Below are 15,765 nucleotides of genomic sequence, written 5' to 3'. Positions count from 1 at the left end.
GGTCACCAGGAGCCAGAACTTCCACAAATCCTTCTTCTGGCAGGCATACTTGATCTGGAGCCATCAGTCCTCTTCCCAGCCCTTTTTTTGCTTTGGTCTGTGCATTCTTATAGGATCTCCTCTCTATTTCCAGATTTGCCACATTGTTGGCTCTAATAGCCATGGCAAGTTGGGTTCTTAATTTCCTACATTCATGGTTAAACCAGGAGGGATGAGAACTGGATAGTTTAGATTTGCTATGTGGTCTTGGAGGTGCACTAAATAATGTAACTTGCTGTTTAAAAAAGGGTGTGGGGTGAGATGTAATCTTGATGTAAAAACCAACATGCTGCTCCAGGAGGTTAATCAGCTCATTTGTGCTCTATAGCAATTGTTCTTTCATAGCCTATAGTTTTTATGTGTCAATGGCTACCCCTGCCCACTTAAGCCGCCTGTTGTTGTTTGTCAGGTCTATCTCCTTGGTGGTAAGGCGTGAATGCAGGTGGCCTAAAATATTATTTCACAAGGGTGACATGTGCAGCTCGAGAGGATTGTGGTCACTATCAATAGTTCTCCCAACAACCATGTCCAGCACCTCATGCCACAGTCTAACAGCTACGAGAATATAATCAATACAGTTGGTGGTTCTATTACAAGTATTAGCCCCTTTCCTATCGGAGATGGTCCGACCATTGGCTCTTCTAAGCCTGTGTTCAAGAGTCACAGCATGGAGCTGAAGGGCTGTACAAGTCAATTTTTTAATGGGTGACAAATCTAAAGGGGGAACAAACCACATCTCATCCACCTTATCACTATCAGTTATATCATGAGTATCCAGGGGTTCAAAGGTGGTATTAAAGTCACCTACTACTATTACTGGTGTAGTTTGGTCTCTTTCCTCTAGATTGTTTTCCAGATACATGATGGTAGGAGAACTACAACTAGACTTGGTACCCAGGGCATAAACAGTTCACTCAGCCCTGATGTGAATGGCTAAAATGTCGGAACTTTCAGTCCTGAGTTCATGGGTATTACATTGGGAGTTCATTTTACCCATATCAGCTGTCCCCCTGCAGGTTGTCCGGATCTACTGTGGACTGCAGGACAGCAATAGGTGACATAGCCAGGGATAAAGACAGACATAGTTGACCAGGTGGTAATACTGGGACCAATGTGGTAATGCCAGATAAGGCCTCACCCCTGCAACATTCCACGATAATATACAAAGTCAATATGGTGTTCTTTCATGTACTGGTTGGGGGACGGGGTGTGTTTAGCCTAGAGACCGATGCCTGGTCTACAATGTTGTCTGACCATATTGAGGCCCCTCTCTCAAGGTAGCAATTGAGGGCTGCTGCAATATGGGAGTCTCTAAAGTACCTGGCTTTAGAAAAGAAGGTGGTGGATATATATCTTGGATCGGTTTGATCCCTAGGTACTTACCCTTACTATTTGAGGGGACTGCTGAGGAAAGTTGAATGTTTTCGTTTACCAGTCAATCATTTTTGGCTAATGAGGAGACAGAGCAGGTTGTTGGAGGGGTTGTACTTTAGGTTAATCAAAGAGGATAGGACACTTGTAACCACTTTGCCAGGAGATGTATATTGTAAAACCCTCATAAACGCCGTGTTTATCGAAGTAGCGGTTTATCTTGTTCTCCGCCCCACACAAGCGTTATGGCAGTAGTCATTGGGTTAGACAACTCGTGCTTTTGCCAGCCTCACCCGAGGCAATCTCTGGTGTATCGTGGCAGTATCCAGAGAAAAAAGTTTTTAAACCCACTGGTAAGAAGAGGTTAAAAATAGTCTCCAATCAACAAATTGGACTTTATTAATGTCGTTGGGTAACTCTAGTAAAAAACTGGGTGGGTATGCTATAGGGACTGAGTTAGGGGTCCTCAGCATATCACTTTAATGAGATACGTCGACATGTTTCAGCTCACTGGGCCCGAAGGTCTATGGAGCATTCGTCAGGACATGAAAACACATACAAAACAAAAATAGAATTTGAAATACTTTCACTATTTGTGAAGTAATCAGGTGACTAAAAATTTTTTGATAGTCTTACCACTCAGGTTCAGCATTCACCACCTAAGGACGAAAAAAGGGTCAGTACCTGGGGTTATTTTAGTGGTCGGAGCATGCTTCATTTCTATGCTTTGGGTGCATTAAACTTACACATTTACTACTAGTCAGTACATTTGGTGAAAACTATCTATAGAGACACTCATGGCGAATTAGACAGGGAGGATTAGTGAGAGAGCGGTCATAATTCAATTCAATAGCATTAGATTGCTAGTCTGAAAAAACCTTTACATTATATACATGCGAAATGGAGCGTCACTTCATAAGGGCTCTGCGTGATATTAGATCGAGTAACAGAAAGATGGCATTTATTCATACCTCTATTTTGGGTGAGTAGTTGTAAACCTGGGAAAACAAAACAGCGCGTGTGACAAGCTTTGAATAGTGAAACACAGGGAGTAGAAAATGGAGGTACCTCGTGTGAGGTCTTACCTAGAACTCGTGTGAATTACACTCCCTCAGAGGGATTGGACAGTTAGTCCCAGGCTGTGGGGGTACCAAAAAATGTTCAACTTTAGAAAAAGTTTCTTTAAAAGTTACCCGTGTATGCAGAGAAATACCGTAGAGTGTCAGCTCTCACCCGCGGGGGAAACTGATTCCGCGTCTTGTGATGGCGCTGCCCTCTGGATGCCGGAATCACGTTTCCGGCTTGGTTTTGAAGGTAACATGTAGTTGTTATAGAAAGAGGACTTACCATGATACGTATAGCTCGTAATCGTGTCAGATGTATAAAACACTGTTTTTTATAACTGGTAGATGTTTTATGTTGATGGTATATTTATCATTTGATTTTACCAGGTTATTATGATATTGCATCGTATACTTCAAAATCTATATTACGAGCAGTGTGGTTCAGCGAACAAAATGGTGCCATGAAATATCATCATTCAGTCCATGTTTATTAGTCTTGAGTCGGTCCACCCAACGTTGTTCTCTCTCGTAAAGCACTGTCTCTACATTGGGGGTGCTCTCGGGTAGTCTCTCAATGACTGTCCATTTTAGTTTCTCAATACTGTGTTTTTGTTCCACAAAGTGTGAACAGAGTTTTGTTGTGTTTTTTTGGAGACGGATATTGCTCTTATGTTCTCCTATCCTTAGTTTCACCTTCCTGCATGTCATCCCGATGTACTTTTTTTTCGCAAGGACAGGTAACCATATAAATCACGTGCGATGAATTGCAATTTCTGTGTTGTTTTTGTATCCATTTTAGTGTTGGGGATAAATATAACACTTTTGTACTGGTCGTGGATTTGCAGGCCAGACATGACCCGCAAGGATAGTGTCCTGAAACTGGCGCCATATGTGCATCTCCTATTGGTTTTTCCAGGGTCAGTTGTCTCGGTCGAGTGTGGACAAGAAAATCACGAAGATTTTTCGTTCGTTTATTGGCAAAGCGCGGTTTTGACCAGTCGTTTTTGCCTGTATTGAGGATGTGCCAGTTTTTTTTAATTAGTTTGTTTACTTGGTAAGTCACTGGCCAAAAAGTTGTTATGCAGGTCATCAGATCCTCAGTTGGTGCCTTTTCATAGCTGGATAAGAGGTTTTCTCTCGGTTGGTTCATAGCCCTCTTACGACATTTCGATATGATTGATGGTTTGTATTCTCTTTTTAGTAGTCTCTCGCTGAGTTCTTTCGATTGTTCTTGGTAATCGGCCGTCTGGCTGCAGTTCCGTTTGAGACGTAAAAACTGGCTGCATGGCAAGTTATCTCTTAGAGGTTGGGGGTGGTAACTCTTGTAGGATAACAAGCTATTCTTTGCAGTTGGTTTTCTGAAGGTTTTTGTCTCTATGTTGTTCTCCTTTATGTAGATGGTTAAATCCAAAAAGTCGATACTGTTTGTATCAGCGGTGTGGGTAAAGCGTAGCCAGCGATCTCGTGTGTTCAGCCATTCCATGAATTGGTTCAGATCTTGGTCATTGCGCCAAATCAGTAAAACATCATCGATATAACGTTTTCAGTAAAGTATACTGGAAACGAAAGGATTGTCCACTGTCAGAAAATTTTTGGTTTCAAAATTGCTCACATAGAGTCCAGCCACCGACGGGGCAAAAGCACTCCCCATTGAAGTGCCATGGCTCTGTAAGAACAATTGGCTGTCATATTCAAAATAGTTCTCAGTTAACGCCAGCCGGCAACATTCCAAGACAAAATGTCTTGGGGTGTGAAAATTCAGTCTTCCATTAAAAGGACGTCTTCAAGCATTTCTAGAGTCTCTTTTTGAGGAAGGCTTGTATATAGGGATTCAACATCAGACCCACTAGTAGCATTGTGGTGGGGTCGAAGGTTTTATTTTTCAATTGGTTTAGCAGATCCCTGGTGTCCTTTAGATATGCTGGAGTCTTTTGCACCAACGGTTGAAGAAATTGATCAGCAAATTTAGATAGTGGCTCCAATATTGAGCCTATACCCGATACTATCGGGCGCCCTGGGGGGGGGGGGATTCTGTTCTTGTGTGTTTTAGGCAGGGAATAGAAAAAAGGAATTTTTGGGTCTGGTGTCAGTAAGAATTCCGCCTCTTTTTTACTGATCCATGAATGTGTCTCAGCTTCATACACCATAGTTGCAATTGTTGTTTTCAGTCTAGGTGTTGGATCTGAATCGATTTTGGTGTAAAAATTTTCATCTGCCAATAGTTTTAGGCATTGATTTCTGTATCCTTCTTTTCCCAAAATAACTATGCCACCACCCTTATCTGCAGGTTTAATTACAATTTCTTCATTAGACCGGAGTTCGTTCAGGGCTTGGCGGTCTTGTCTTGTCAGATTCTGAAAGGCTTTTTTTGTATTTTGTACAATTTTGTCAATTCCAGTGAAGATGGCCTGCTCAAAGGCTTGAATTTCGATAGGCACTACACTAATTGGTGGAGTGAAGGATGACTTCTTGCGTAGGTTAGTGTCTCCTCCTTGAGGTAGTGGGGGTGACCCGGAGAAGTGTGCTTTAAGTTTCAAGGTTCGGCAAAATTCTGATAGTTCGCACTTCAGCTTGAAGAGGTCTAGAGTGGGGGTCGGTAGATAGCCGAGTCCTTTATTCAAGACTTTTTCTTGTTCTCTGGACAGGGTTATCGTGCTTAAGTTCACTATTAGTGACTTGTTTTGCTCGTTCTTGGTTTGGCTGTTGTCATGCTCTGAGTTTGAACTTGTGGTTGTTGGTCTTGCCAAGTTATATTTCTTCTCATTCCTCTTTGGTTCTGGCCTCTCAATAAAAAAGAATCCTGATTTTGATTATTCATTCCTTGTAGTGGCATACCCATCATGTTATGCATTTGGTGTGATCCTTGGTTGTAAGGATTCATCCAACCCGGGAATGGTTGCATGTACGGTTGGAAAAATTGCATAGGAGGGCCCATAAACTGTTGTCTCGGCCATCTGTTGCCTCTTCTTTGAGGTCGAGAGCGGAAGTTTCGAAAATGTCCTTTTCCTCTTCTTGGGCCTGAGTCTTCGGATCCTGTCTCTGATCCTTTGGAGGAGTTCCACCCGTCTGAGTCATTATCTATATTGTAATCAGGTGTTTTGTAATCTGTTTTGCTATATGGGTGCATCTTCTCTTGACTGAATTTTTTAAGATCTTTACTTAGTTTTTGTAACTTATTTTGCATCAGGTATTCTTCGGTTTCCGATATCTCTTTATTCAGTTCTTCCAGTCTCTTTTTATAGACAGCTGGTTGTATGCCTTTCTTAAGCTCAGCTTCACAAGCTTGTATCTGTGTTAATAAGGCATCAGACAGTCTTTTGGCAGTTTTTACTATCAAAACAAGGTAGTCAAGGGTGCACTTCCACGAGATTGCTGACCAGTCTCTTCTAAACGCAAGATCGTGAAGAAAGATTCTGGGGGCATTGGTGATCCAAAGTCCCCGTGGTGCTGTTTTTGATCGCAAATATACTGTCATAATGATGCCATGTATGGCTGTTCTGATTTGTTCCTGTTTTTTGGCTGTGAGGCTTTCCCAATCATCAGTTTGAGCCAAAGCTTGAGCCAAGTCCGAATTTTGAAGTAGAGGTTGTGCCGCTAAGATTTCACTAATATCACTCTCCGTGAAACTCAAGCCACTTGTATCTTCCATGATAGATGTTCTGTTAATGTCTTGGTTTCTTGACAAAAGTCAGAGAAGTTATCCCACAGCTGTGCGCTGCTTATAACGTGTTTATCAAAAAGAGGGAAGAGGAATGATTGTCCAATCAGTTCCCCAGAACGTACATAGGTTAATCAAAGAGGATAGGACACTTGTAACCACTTTGCCAGGAGATGTATATTGTAAAACCCTCATAAACGCCGTGTTTATCGAAGTAGCAGTTTATCTTGTTCTCCGCCCCACACAAGCATTATGGCAGTAGTCATTGGGTTAGACAACTCGTGCTTTTGCCAGCCTCGCCCGAGGCAATCTCTGGTGTATAGTGGCAGTATCCAGAGAAAAATTTTTTTAAACCCACTGGTAAGAAGAGGTTAAAAATAGTCTCCAATCAACAAATTGGACTTTATTAAGGTTGTTGGGAACTCTAGTAAAAAAGTGGGTGGGTATGCTATAGGGACTGAGTTAGGGGTCCTCAGCATATCACTTTAATGAGATACGTCGACATGTTTCAGCTCACTGGGCCCGTAGGTCTATGGAGCCTTCGTCAGGACATGAAAACACAAACAAAACAAAAATAGAATTTGAAATACTTTCACTATTTGTGAAGTAATCGGGTGAGTACAAATTTTTTGATAGTCTTACCACTCAGGTTCAGCATTCACCACCTAAGGACGAAAAAAGGGTCAGTACCTGACGTTATTTTAGTGGTCGGAGCATGCTTCATTTCTATGCTTTGGGTGTATTAAACTTACACATTTACTACTAGTCAGTACATTTGGTGAAAACTATCTATAGAGACACTCATGGCGAATTAGACAGGGAGGATTAGTGAGAGAGCGGTCATAATTCAATTCGATAGCATTAGATTGCTAGTCTGAAAAAACCTTTACATTATATACATGCGAAATGGAGCGTCACGTCATAAGGGCTCTGCGTGATATTAGATCGAGTAACAGAAAGAAGACATTTATTCATACCTCTATTTTGGGTGAGTAGTTGTAAACCTGGGAAAACAAAACAGCGCGTGTGACAAGCTTTGAATAGTGAAACACAGGGAGTAGAAAATGGAGGTACCACGTGTGAGGTCTTACCTAGAACTCGTGTGAATTACACTCCATCAGAGGGATTGGACAGTTAGTCCCAGGCTGTGGGGGTACCAAAAAAATGTTCAACTTTAGAAAAAGTTTCTTTAAAAGTTACCCGCGTATGCAGAGAAATACCGTAGAGTGTCAGCTGTCACCCGCGTGGGAAACTGATTCCCCGTCTTGTGCTGGCGATGCCCTCTGGACGCCGGAATCACGTTTCCGGCTTGGTTTTGAAGGTAACGTGTAGTTGTTATAGAAAGAGGACTTACCATGATACGTATAGCTCGTAATCGTGTCAGATGTATAAAACACTGTTTTTTATAACTGGTAGATGTTTTATGTTGATGGTATATTTATCATTTGATTTTACCAGGTTATTATTATATTGCATCGTATACTTCAAAATCTATATTACGAGCAGTGCGGTTCAGCGAACAAAATGGTGCCATGAAATATCATCGTTCAGTCCATGTTTATTAGCCTTGAGTCGGTCCACCCAACGTTGTTCTCTCTCGTAAAGCAATTTCTCTACATTGGGGGTGCTCTCGGGTAGTCTCTCAATGACTGTCCATTTTAGTTCCTCAATACTGTGTTTTTGTTCCACAAAGTGTGAACAGAGTTTTGTTGTGTTTTTTTGGAGACGGATATTGCTCTTATGTTCTCCTATCCTTAGTTTCACCTTCCTGCATGTCATCCCGATGTACTTTTTTTTCCGCAAGGACAGGTAACCATATAAATCCATTTTAGTGTCGGGGATAAATATAACACTTTTGTACTGGTCGTGGATTTGCAGGCCAGACATGACCCGCAAGGATAGTGTCCTGTCACTGGCGCCATATGTGCATCTCTTATTGGTTTTTCCAGGGTCAGTTGTCTCGGTCGAGTGTGGACAAGAAAATCACGAAGATTTTTCGTTCGTTTATTGGCAAAGCGCGGTTTTGGCCAGTCGTTTTTGCCTGTATTGAGGATGTGCCAGTTTTTTTTAATTAGTTTGTTTACTTGGTAAGTCACTGGACAAAAAGTTGTTATGCAGGTCATCAGATCCTCAGTTGGTGCCTTTTCATAGCTGGATAAGAGGTTTTCTCTCGGTTGGTTCATAGCCCTCTTACGACATTTCGATACGATTGATGGTTTGTATTCTCTTTTTAGTAGTCTCTCGCTGAGTTCTTTCGATTGTTCTTGGTAATCGGCCGTCTGGCTGCAGTTCCGTTTGAGACGTAAAAACTGGCTGTATTTATCCCCGACACTAAAATGGATACAAAAAACAACACAGCAATTGCAATTCATCGCATGTGATTTATATGGTTACCTGTCCTTGCGAAAAAAAGTACATCGGGATTACATGCAGGAAGGTGAAACTAAGGATAGGAGAACATAAGAGCAATATCCGTCTCCAAAAAAAACAACAAAACTCTGTTCACACTTTGTGGAACAAAAACACAGTATTGAGGAACTAAAACGGACAGTCATTGAGAGACTACCCGAGAGCACCCCCAATGTAGAGAAAGTGCTTTACGAGAGAGAACAACGTTGGGTGGACCGACTCAAGACGAATAAACATGGACTGAACGATGATATTTCATGGCACCATTTTGTTCGCTGAACCGCACTGCTCGTAATATAGATTTTGAAGTATACGATGCAATATAATAATAACCTGGTAAAATCAAATGATAAATATACCATCAACATAAAACATCTACCAGTTATAAAAAACAGTGTTTTATACATCTGACACGATTACGAGCTATACGTATCATGGTAAGTCCTCTTTCTATAACAACTACACGTTACCTTCAAAACCAAGCCGGAAACGTGATTCCGGCGTCCAGAGGGCAGCGCCAGCACAAGACGCGGAATCAGTTTCCCACGCGGGTGAGAGCTGACACTCTACGGTATTTCTCCGCATACACGGGTAACTTTTAAAGAAACTTTTTCTAAAGTTGAACATTTTTTTGGTACCCCCACAGCCTGGGACTAACTGTCCAATCCCTCTGAGGGAGTGTAATTCACACGAGTTCTAGGTAAGACCTCACACGAGGTACCTCCATTTTCTACTCCCTGGGTTTCACTATTCAAAGCTTGTCACACGCGCTGTTTTGTTTTCCCAGGTTTACAACTACTCACCCAAAATAGAGGTATGAATAAATGTCATCTTTCTGTTACTCGATCTAATATCACGCAGAGCCCTTATGAAGTGACGCTCCATTTCGCATGTATATAATGTAAAGGTTTTTTCAGACTAGCAATCTAATGCTATCGAATTGAATTATGACCGCTCTCTCACTAATCCTCCCTGTCTAATTCGCCATGAGTGTCTCTATAGATAGTTTTCACCAAATGTACTGACTAGTAGTAAATGTGTAAGTTTAATACACCCAAAGCATAGAAATGAAGCATGCTCCGACCACTAAAATAACGTCAGGTACTGACCCTTTTTTCGTCCTTAGGTGGTGAATGCTGAACCTGAGTGGTAAGACTATCAAACATTTTTAAGTCACCCGATTACTTCACAAATAGTGAAAGTATTTCAAATTCTATTTTTGTTTTGTATGTGTTTTCATGTCCTGACAAAGGCTCCATAGACCTACGGGCCCAGTGTGCTGAAACATGTCGACATATCTCATTAAAGTGATATGCTGAGGACCCCTAACTCAGTCCCTATAGCATACCCACCCATTTTTTTACTAGAGTTACCCAACGACATTAATAAAGTCCAATTTGTTGATTGGTGACTATTTTTAACCTCTTCTTACCAGTGGGTTTAAAAACTTTTTTCTCTGGGTACTGCCACGATACACAAGAGATTGCCTCGGGCGAGGCTGGCAAAAGCACGAGTTGTCTTACCCAATGACTACTGCCATAACGCTTGTGTGGGGCAGAGAACAAGATAAACCGCTACTTCGATAAACACGGCGTTTATGAGGGTTTTACAATATACATCTCCTGGCAAAGTGGTTACAAGTGTCCTATCCTCTTTGATTAACCTATGTACGTTCTGGGGAACTGATAGGACAATCATTCCTCTTCCCTCATTTTGATAAACACGGGGTTGTACATTAGTCTGAGGGCCGTTTGTGTAGGTGAACATGATCTTGCCTCAAGGGCTATGAGGTTATGGCCTAAGTTTGCATCTCTGAAATGTAGTTCAATAGAATCAGTGGAGAAACTGTGGTGTGGCATTCTCTTTGCCTATACAATATTCTCTATAATGATGGATCTATACCCCTCACCTTGCTACTTCAGTGTATGGATTTATTTATCAGGAGTCTTTGCCCTCGTGTTTCATACGTGGGGTAACTATCGGTACATTTGCCATATAGATGGGCCTAACGCCACTTTGGACCTGATCTTTTCTGTAGCTTGGTTGCCAGCCCCTACCTTCATTTGTACAATCTTTGTTTTGTGTAGTGCTGTATCTATTTTTAGTAGTCGATATTCTGCAGGGAAAGGTAGGAATGGACATTAGCGGTACTATACTAGTTGAAGTAATCGGTGGCTCTTGCGTAGGCCTCTTTGGCTGTTCTGGGCAGCGTTCTTCAGAGGAGCCTCTAACAATCAGAAGTTTGAATCGTAAATTGAGTGCTAAAATTAATGTTTTTAATGAGGATATTTCTACCCTCAAATCTAAAATAATCCTGGCAGTGTCCTCGCTCTGCGACACCATCTCTCCAGATGGCCCCCATTCTATTGAGCACTAGAATCATTTCTTGTGGGTTCTATAGTCCGCCTTAACAGGAGAGGATCTGGCTCTAACACCGGTATTTCCCCCTGCTGGATGTTATGTTAATCTTGAAGTGGTTGGAACCTGTTTGTTAGGGAAATATTAGTGGAGCTGTCAATGTCAATGTTTTTCCGAGATTTATCTGCAACCTTAGTGGGGAGTGAGAGCAAAGCTGTCTTTGGAATCCCATGTTTGTCTGTAGGATATGTAGACTGGTTACGCGAGGGGGCAACGTTTTCCTACTACTCATTTTGGTAAACATTGTGGGAATCTGTTTTTTAGGGTGTGGAGTGGGACTATGGGAATGTAAGGGTCCCTCTGGTGAATGTGGATTAGCTGAGATGGCTATATTAGAGTCAGGAGTTAACATTTCCTGGTATTCCACTATTAGATTGATACACTACACAGTTGTTAGATGTGATCTTTCAAGCCTGCTTGCACCTGCTCGATTTCTGACGAGCCGCCTTCGCCCCCCCTCCTCCCTCAAAGTTAGACAAGTTTCTTTTCTCCATTATAATGATTAGCAAACTAGATTTTGGATTATGGTGTCTCCAATGGGGTGTGAGGAAAATATCACACTTAAGACCAATAAATACCCACAGATGTCTGGCTATTTAGCTGTTACACAAATATTTGGGGGATTTGAGTTATAAAACGGATAGATGCAGGCACCAAACAAAGTAGCCTTTTCAATCTCAAAGTTGGTAGCAAATTTACCAGACTAACAACCAATAGCAACAAGTCAGTGACAGATCAATCCCAGAATATTAACTGAGTAACAACAAGAATAACAGCAGGACTGCGGGAATCGGTCCCAAATCTCAGCGGGAACTGCTGTTAGGGGCTGGGCAAACTCTAGGCTTGGAAGATGCTTTCAGTCACTGGTGAACACTCGAGCTTACACATTTCCATACACAAAGAAAAGGGCAGGGTACTACTAGTAGCAGTTGCTCCTGCCTGAAGCAATAAGTCAACTCCAAGCAAACAACTGTGGAATGTCAATTAGTCAAGCAAGGTAAACAAGGTAATACAGTAGAGAAGGCTGGCAATGGGAACTGAGCTGGCCCTGCTTTTCTTTCCTTAAGCTTGTCAACAATTGACGTAGTTGTACCAAAATATGGAGGGGGGAAGATACTCGAACCCCAAGCCCTGAGGACAGATGTAAACAGTAAATAGTCAAAACAGGCTAGAGCAAACACATTCACCCTGTGGACAGTAGAGGAGTCCTCAAGAAAGTCCTAATGAAAGAGGGGTGGCCTGGCCTCCTCCAGGCTCCGCCGAGAGTGGTTGGGCCTGCCCTTGGCCCGGACAAGCCTGCGCACGTCCCACAGCGCGGGAGCCCTGAGCAGTTAAAGAAGCACCTCCTGGTGCATTAAAGGACATCAGCGACGTCTGCCGCAAAGTGCGTTGGGGGATGGAGTTCCTTGTGAAGCTCTGGTTGGCTGGCTGGCCCCCCACAGGCAGTAGTTGTGTTAATGGGCTCGCGTGCTCCGGGATCCCTGAGCAGTTTAAAAAGCACCTCCTGGCACCTGAAAGGACATCATCGGCTCCCACCCAAAGTGCGCTGGGAATCAATTAATCAATCAATCAATCATACGATTGTTAAGTGCTACTACTTACCCTTAGGGGTCTCAAGGCGCTGGTGGAGGGGGGTTTCGCAGGTTCCAGTCCATCAAGGAGGGGGTCTGTCGAAGAACCAGGTTTTGAGGTTTCTTGTGAAGATGGGGAGAGATGTTGTCTGTCTGAGGTGGAGCAGGAGGGTGGTCAAGGCTCAGGCTGCGAGGAAGGAGAAGGAGCGGCCGCCTGATCTGGTCTTTCTGATGCGGGGGACCACGGCGTAGGAGAGTTGGGCTGATCATGAGGTCCTTTGGGGCACGTGAAATTTGAGTCAGCTGTTCAGGTATGCTGGCCTGGTGTTGTGGAGGGCCTTGTGAGCCTGGGTGAGCATCTTGAAGGTGATTCTAGCTTCAATGGGGAGCCAGTGGCATGTGAGCAGGTGCTGGGAGATGTGCCAGTGTCTTGGCAGGTTGAGGACCAGTCTGGCGGCGGCGTTCTGGATGTTCTGTAGCTTGCATGTGATGTTTTGTTTATTCCGGCGTAGAGTGAGTTGCCGTAGTTGAGTCTGCTGGTGACCAGGGCGTGAGTGACGGTCTTTCTGTATTTGAGGGGGATCCATTTGGAGGTCTTACGTAGGAGGCAGAGGGTGTGGAAGCAGGAGGACGATGCAGCATTGATCTGGTGGTCCATTTTGAGTTCGGAGTCCAGGATGAATCCCACGTTGGTGTGTGGTCCGTGGGGGTGGGCGGACTTCCGAGAGCGGGGGGCCACCAGGTGTCATTTCAGGCATCGGGGTGTGGGCCCGTGATGAGTACTTCTGTTTTGTTGGTGTTTATTTGAAGGCAGCTGTTTTTCATCCATTTGGCAACAGCTTTCAAGCCTTCTCAAAAGTTGTGGCTGGCGGTGTTGGGTTCGTTGGATAGGGAGAGGATGAGTTGGGTGTCGTCTTCGTATGACACAATGTTGAGTTCGTAGGTTCTGACGATGGGCGTGAGCAGATCCATGTAGACACTGAAGAGAGAAGGACTGAGGGAGGTATTATGCAGGAAGACTGACGCTGACGGAAGGAAATGCAGTACTGAAGCCGTAAGCACACGAATCCTTGATGCGATATATGGGTAAACCCGTAGTGGAGGGAGGCCACCTATTGGGAACTCCGAAAAAACCTGTAATACTAATCTGGGGAGGGCTTTCAGGCCTATAGTTTAAGGGACAAGTGGGGACAAAGAACAACAAAGTTGAGACACTTATGTGTAAGTTTCTTTTAGTGACTAGGGAAAAAAAGAAAATAGAGTGGATTACCCGCTGGAAATACATGATATAAAGCTTGATGCACTGCATAGACTACAGTAAGAAAAATTCGTTTTTTCTTTAATATTTTGACAGTGACGTGACGGATTGCGCAGGAACTGTTGACCTAGACGGTCGAACATCGTTGGCCAAAGAAAGAAAGGGAATGGCAATTTAGAAAAAAGAAAATAATTTTAAGGTACCTGTTAAGTATACAGTGTAACATCAGATGTTTTGTCTATCATGTAGAAACCTAGACAACAAATGGTCCTCGACATAATTTCACTGGTGAAAATAATCATAACATTTGATCAATCTTACTAACTTCACATTCAGACTTAATCTATAGTCTTTCTGACATGAATGATGCTAGCCCACAACCACAAAGAACATTTACAGTATGTGCCAATAAATCAATAAAATCGAAAAAAGGGGGGTTCAGCTGAGGTAATTAATTTAATATATCACGTATTAACAAATGGAAATCAATGTCTCTATATACATATATTTACACACATCCTAAGACAAAATACATTTTTTCTCTAAAACAGGAAAGAAGAACGTGCACAGAGAAAGATAAAGCGTGTGCTCAAGTGAATGATCAAGAGGATCAGAAAAACAGTGTAGATCATTTATATACAGGGAAACATTGAGCCTGTCCTAGGTATAGCTTGTAAAAAATACTTCTTTTTTACTCGCTAAGTGCTATCTACAATTCCTTGGTCCTTAGATTGCCCCGTTGGCAATAGGATTACCAGGGAGAAGGGGATGGAAGGTGGACTGGGGACAGGGGTCACTAGGTACAGGCTCCCAAAAGGGAATGTCGTCGACGTTTCGACCCAAATAAAGAGTGGGCGGTTCAAGTCCTCAACAATGGGTCTTCATCAGGACGGAGTGACAGGGGATATCTCTCAAAGTGCACGTCAATTAAAACCATTCATGTGGCACCCTCCCGTGGTGCCTTGATACGTCCAAGTGCGACGATCGGTCCGCACTTGTAATATGCAAGTGTCCAAAATTATACCAATGCGTTTGTCACTGGTGTGCTTATTTCAAAATTATATAATGTCAATCCAGCACGTCTGTTCCCACACGCTCGTGTGTTCAATCAGCGCCGAGGTATCTTGTTGTTTTAGCTCCGTTTAGCAGTGTGCAGCCTTCCGTCTTGCACCGCGTTATTTTCCACATTCCATAACGCGGTGCAAGATGGAAGGCTGCACACTGCTAAACGGAGCTAAAACAACAAGATACCTTGGCTTGAATTCCTGAGTTATGGAGTCTTCGTATTAGGGTACGGTGAGAGACTGTGTCAAACGCCGCTGAGAGGTCAAGGAGGATGAGGGCTGCTGTTTCTCCTTAGTCCAGTAGGGTTCGGATGTCGTCTGTTGTGGCAAGAAGGGCGGTTTTTGTGCTGTGGTTTTTTCTGAAGCCAGATTGGGAGGAGTTGAGGATGTTGTGCTCTTCGATAAAAGTGGAGAGTTGGCTGTTGATGGATTTCACGATGACTTATGCAGGGAAGGGGAGCAGGGAAATGGGTCTGTAGTTTTTGAGGTTGGTGGGGTCTGCGAGGGTTTCATGAGGGGGTTGATTTTGGTGCGTTTCCAGTCATCGGGGAACAATGCGGTTGCAGGGGAGCGGTTGATGGTGTGGCGGGGCATGGATGCGATGGTGTTGGTGGCTTTGTTGAAAATGTGGTGGGGGTAGGGGTCTGTGGGGGCCCTGGAGTGGATTGAATTCATCATCTATAGTGTGTCTTCGGTGGTGAGTGTGTCTAGTTGTTGATCACTGGCTTCATGGTGCCGGGGTGGTTGGTGACGGTTGAGTGTGTTGGTTGTCTTCGTCAAAGTTGCCGTAGATCCTCTTGATTTTGTGGTGTAAAAAGGTGCTGAGTTTGTCGCAGAAGTCTTGTGAGGGGGATCGTTGGTGGACTTGCTGGTAGGTTGGGTGAACTCCTTGATGATGTTGAAGAGTTCTTTG

General features: G+C 43.4%; 1 protein-coding gene across 1 annotated transcript in view; it reads right to left on the bottom strand.

Moving 5' to 3' along the window:
• Positions 1-499: 499 nt before the first annotated feature.
• Positions 500-15,765, bottom strand: part of LOC147728703 (uncharacterized) — a 76,001-nt gene continuing 60,735 nt past the window's right edge. Inside the window, exons 4-5 of the mRNA XM_086963846.1 lie at positions 4,588-5,257; positions 500-594 (exon numbers count right to left, since the gene is read on the bottom strand). Of these exons, the coding sequence (XP_086819972.1) occupies positions 500-594; positions 4,588-5,257 (765 nt within the window). The remainder of the gene's footprint in view (positions 595-4,587; positions 5,258-15,765) is intronic.

The sequence above is a fragment of the Lissotriton vulgaris genome, chromosome 3_1 (assembly GCF_964263255.1).
Source record: "Lissotriton vulgaris chromosome 3_1, aLisVul1.2, whole genome shotgun sequence".
Classification (NCBI taxonomy): domain Eukaryota; kingdom Metazoa; phylum Chordata; class Amphibia; order Caudata; family Salamandridae; genus Lissotriton; species Lissotriton vulgaris.
Note: the sequence above shows the minus strand (reverse complement) of the source record. Positions and strands in the feature narration are given on the sequence as shown.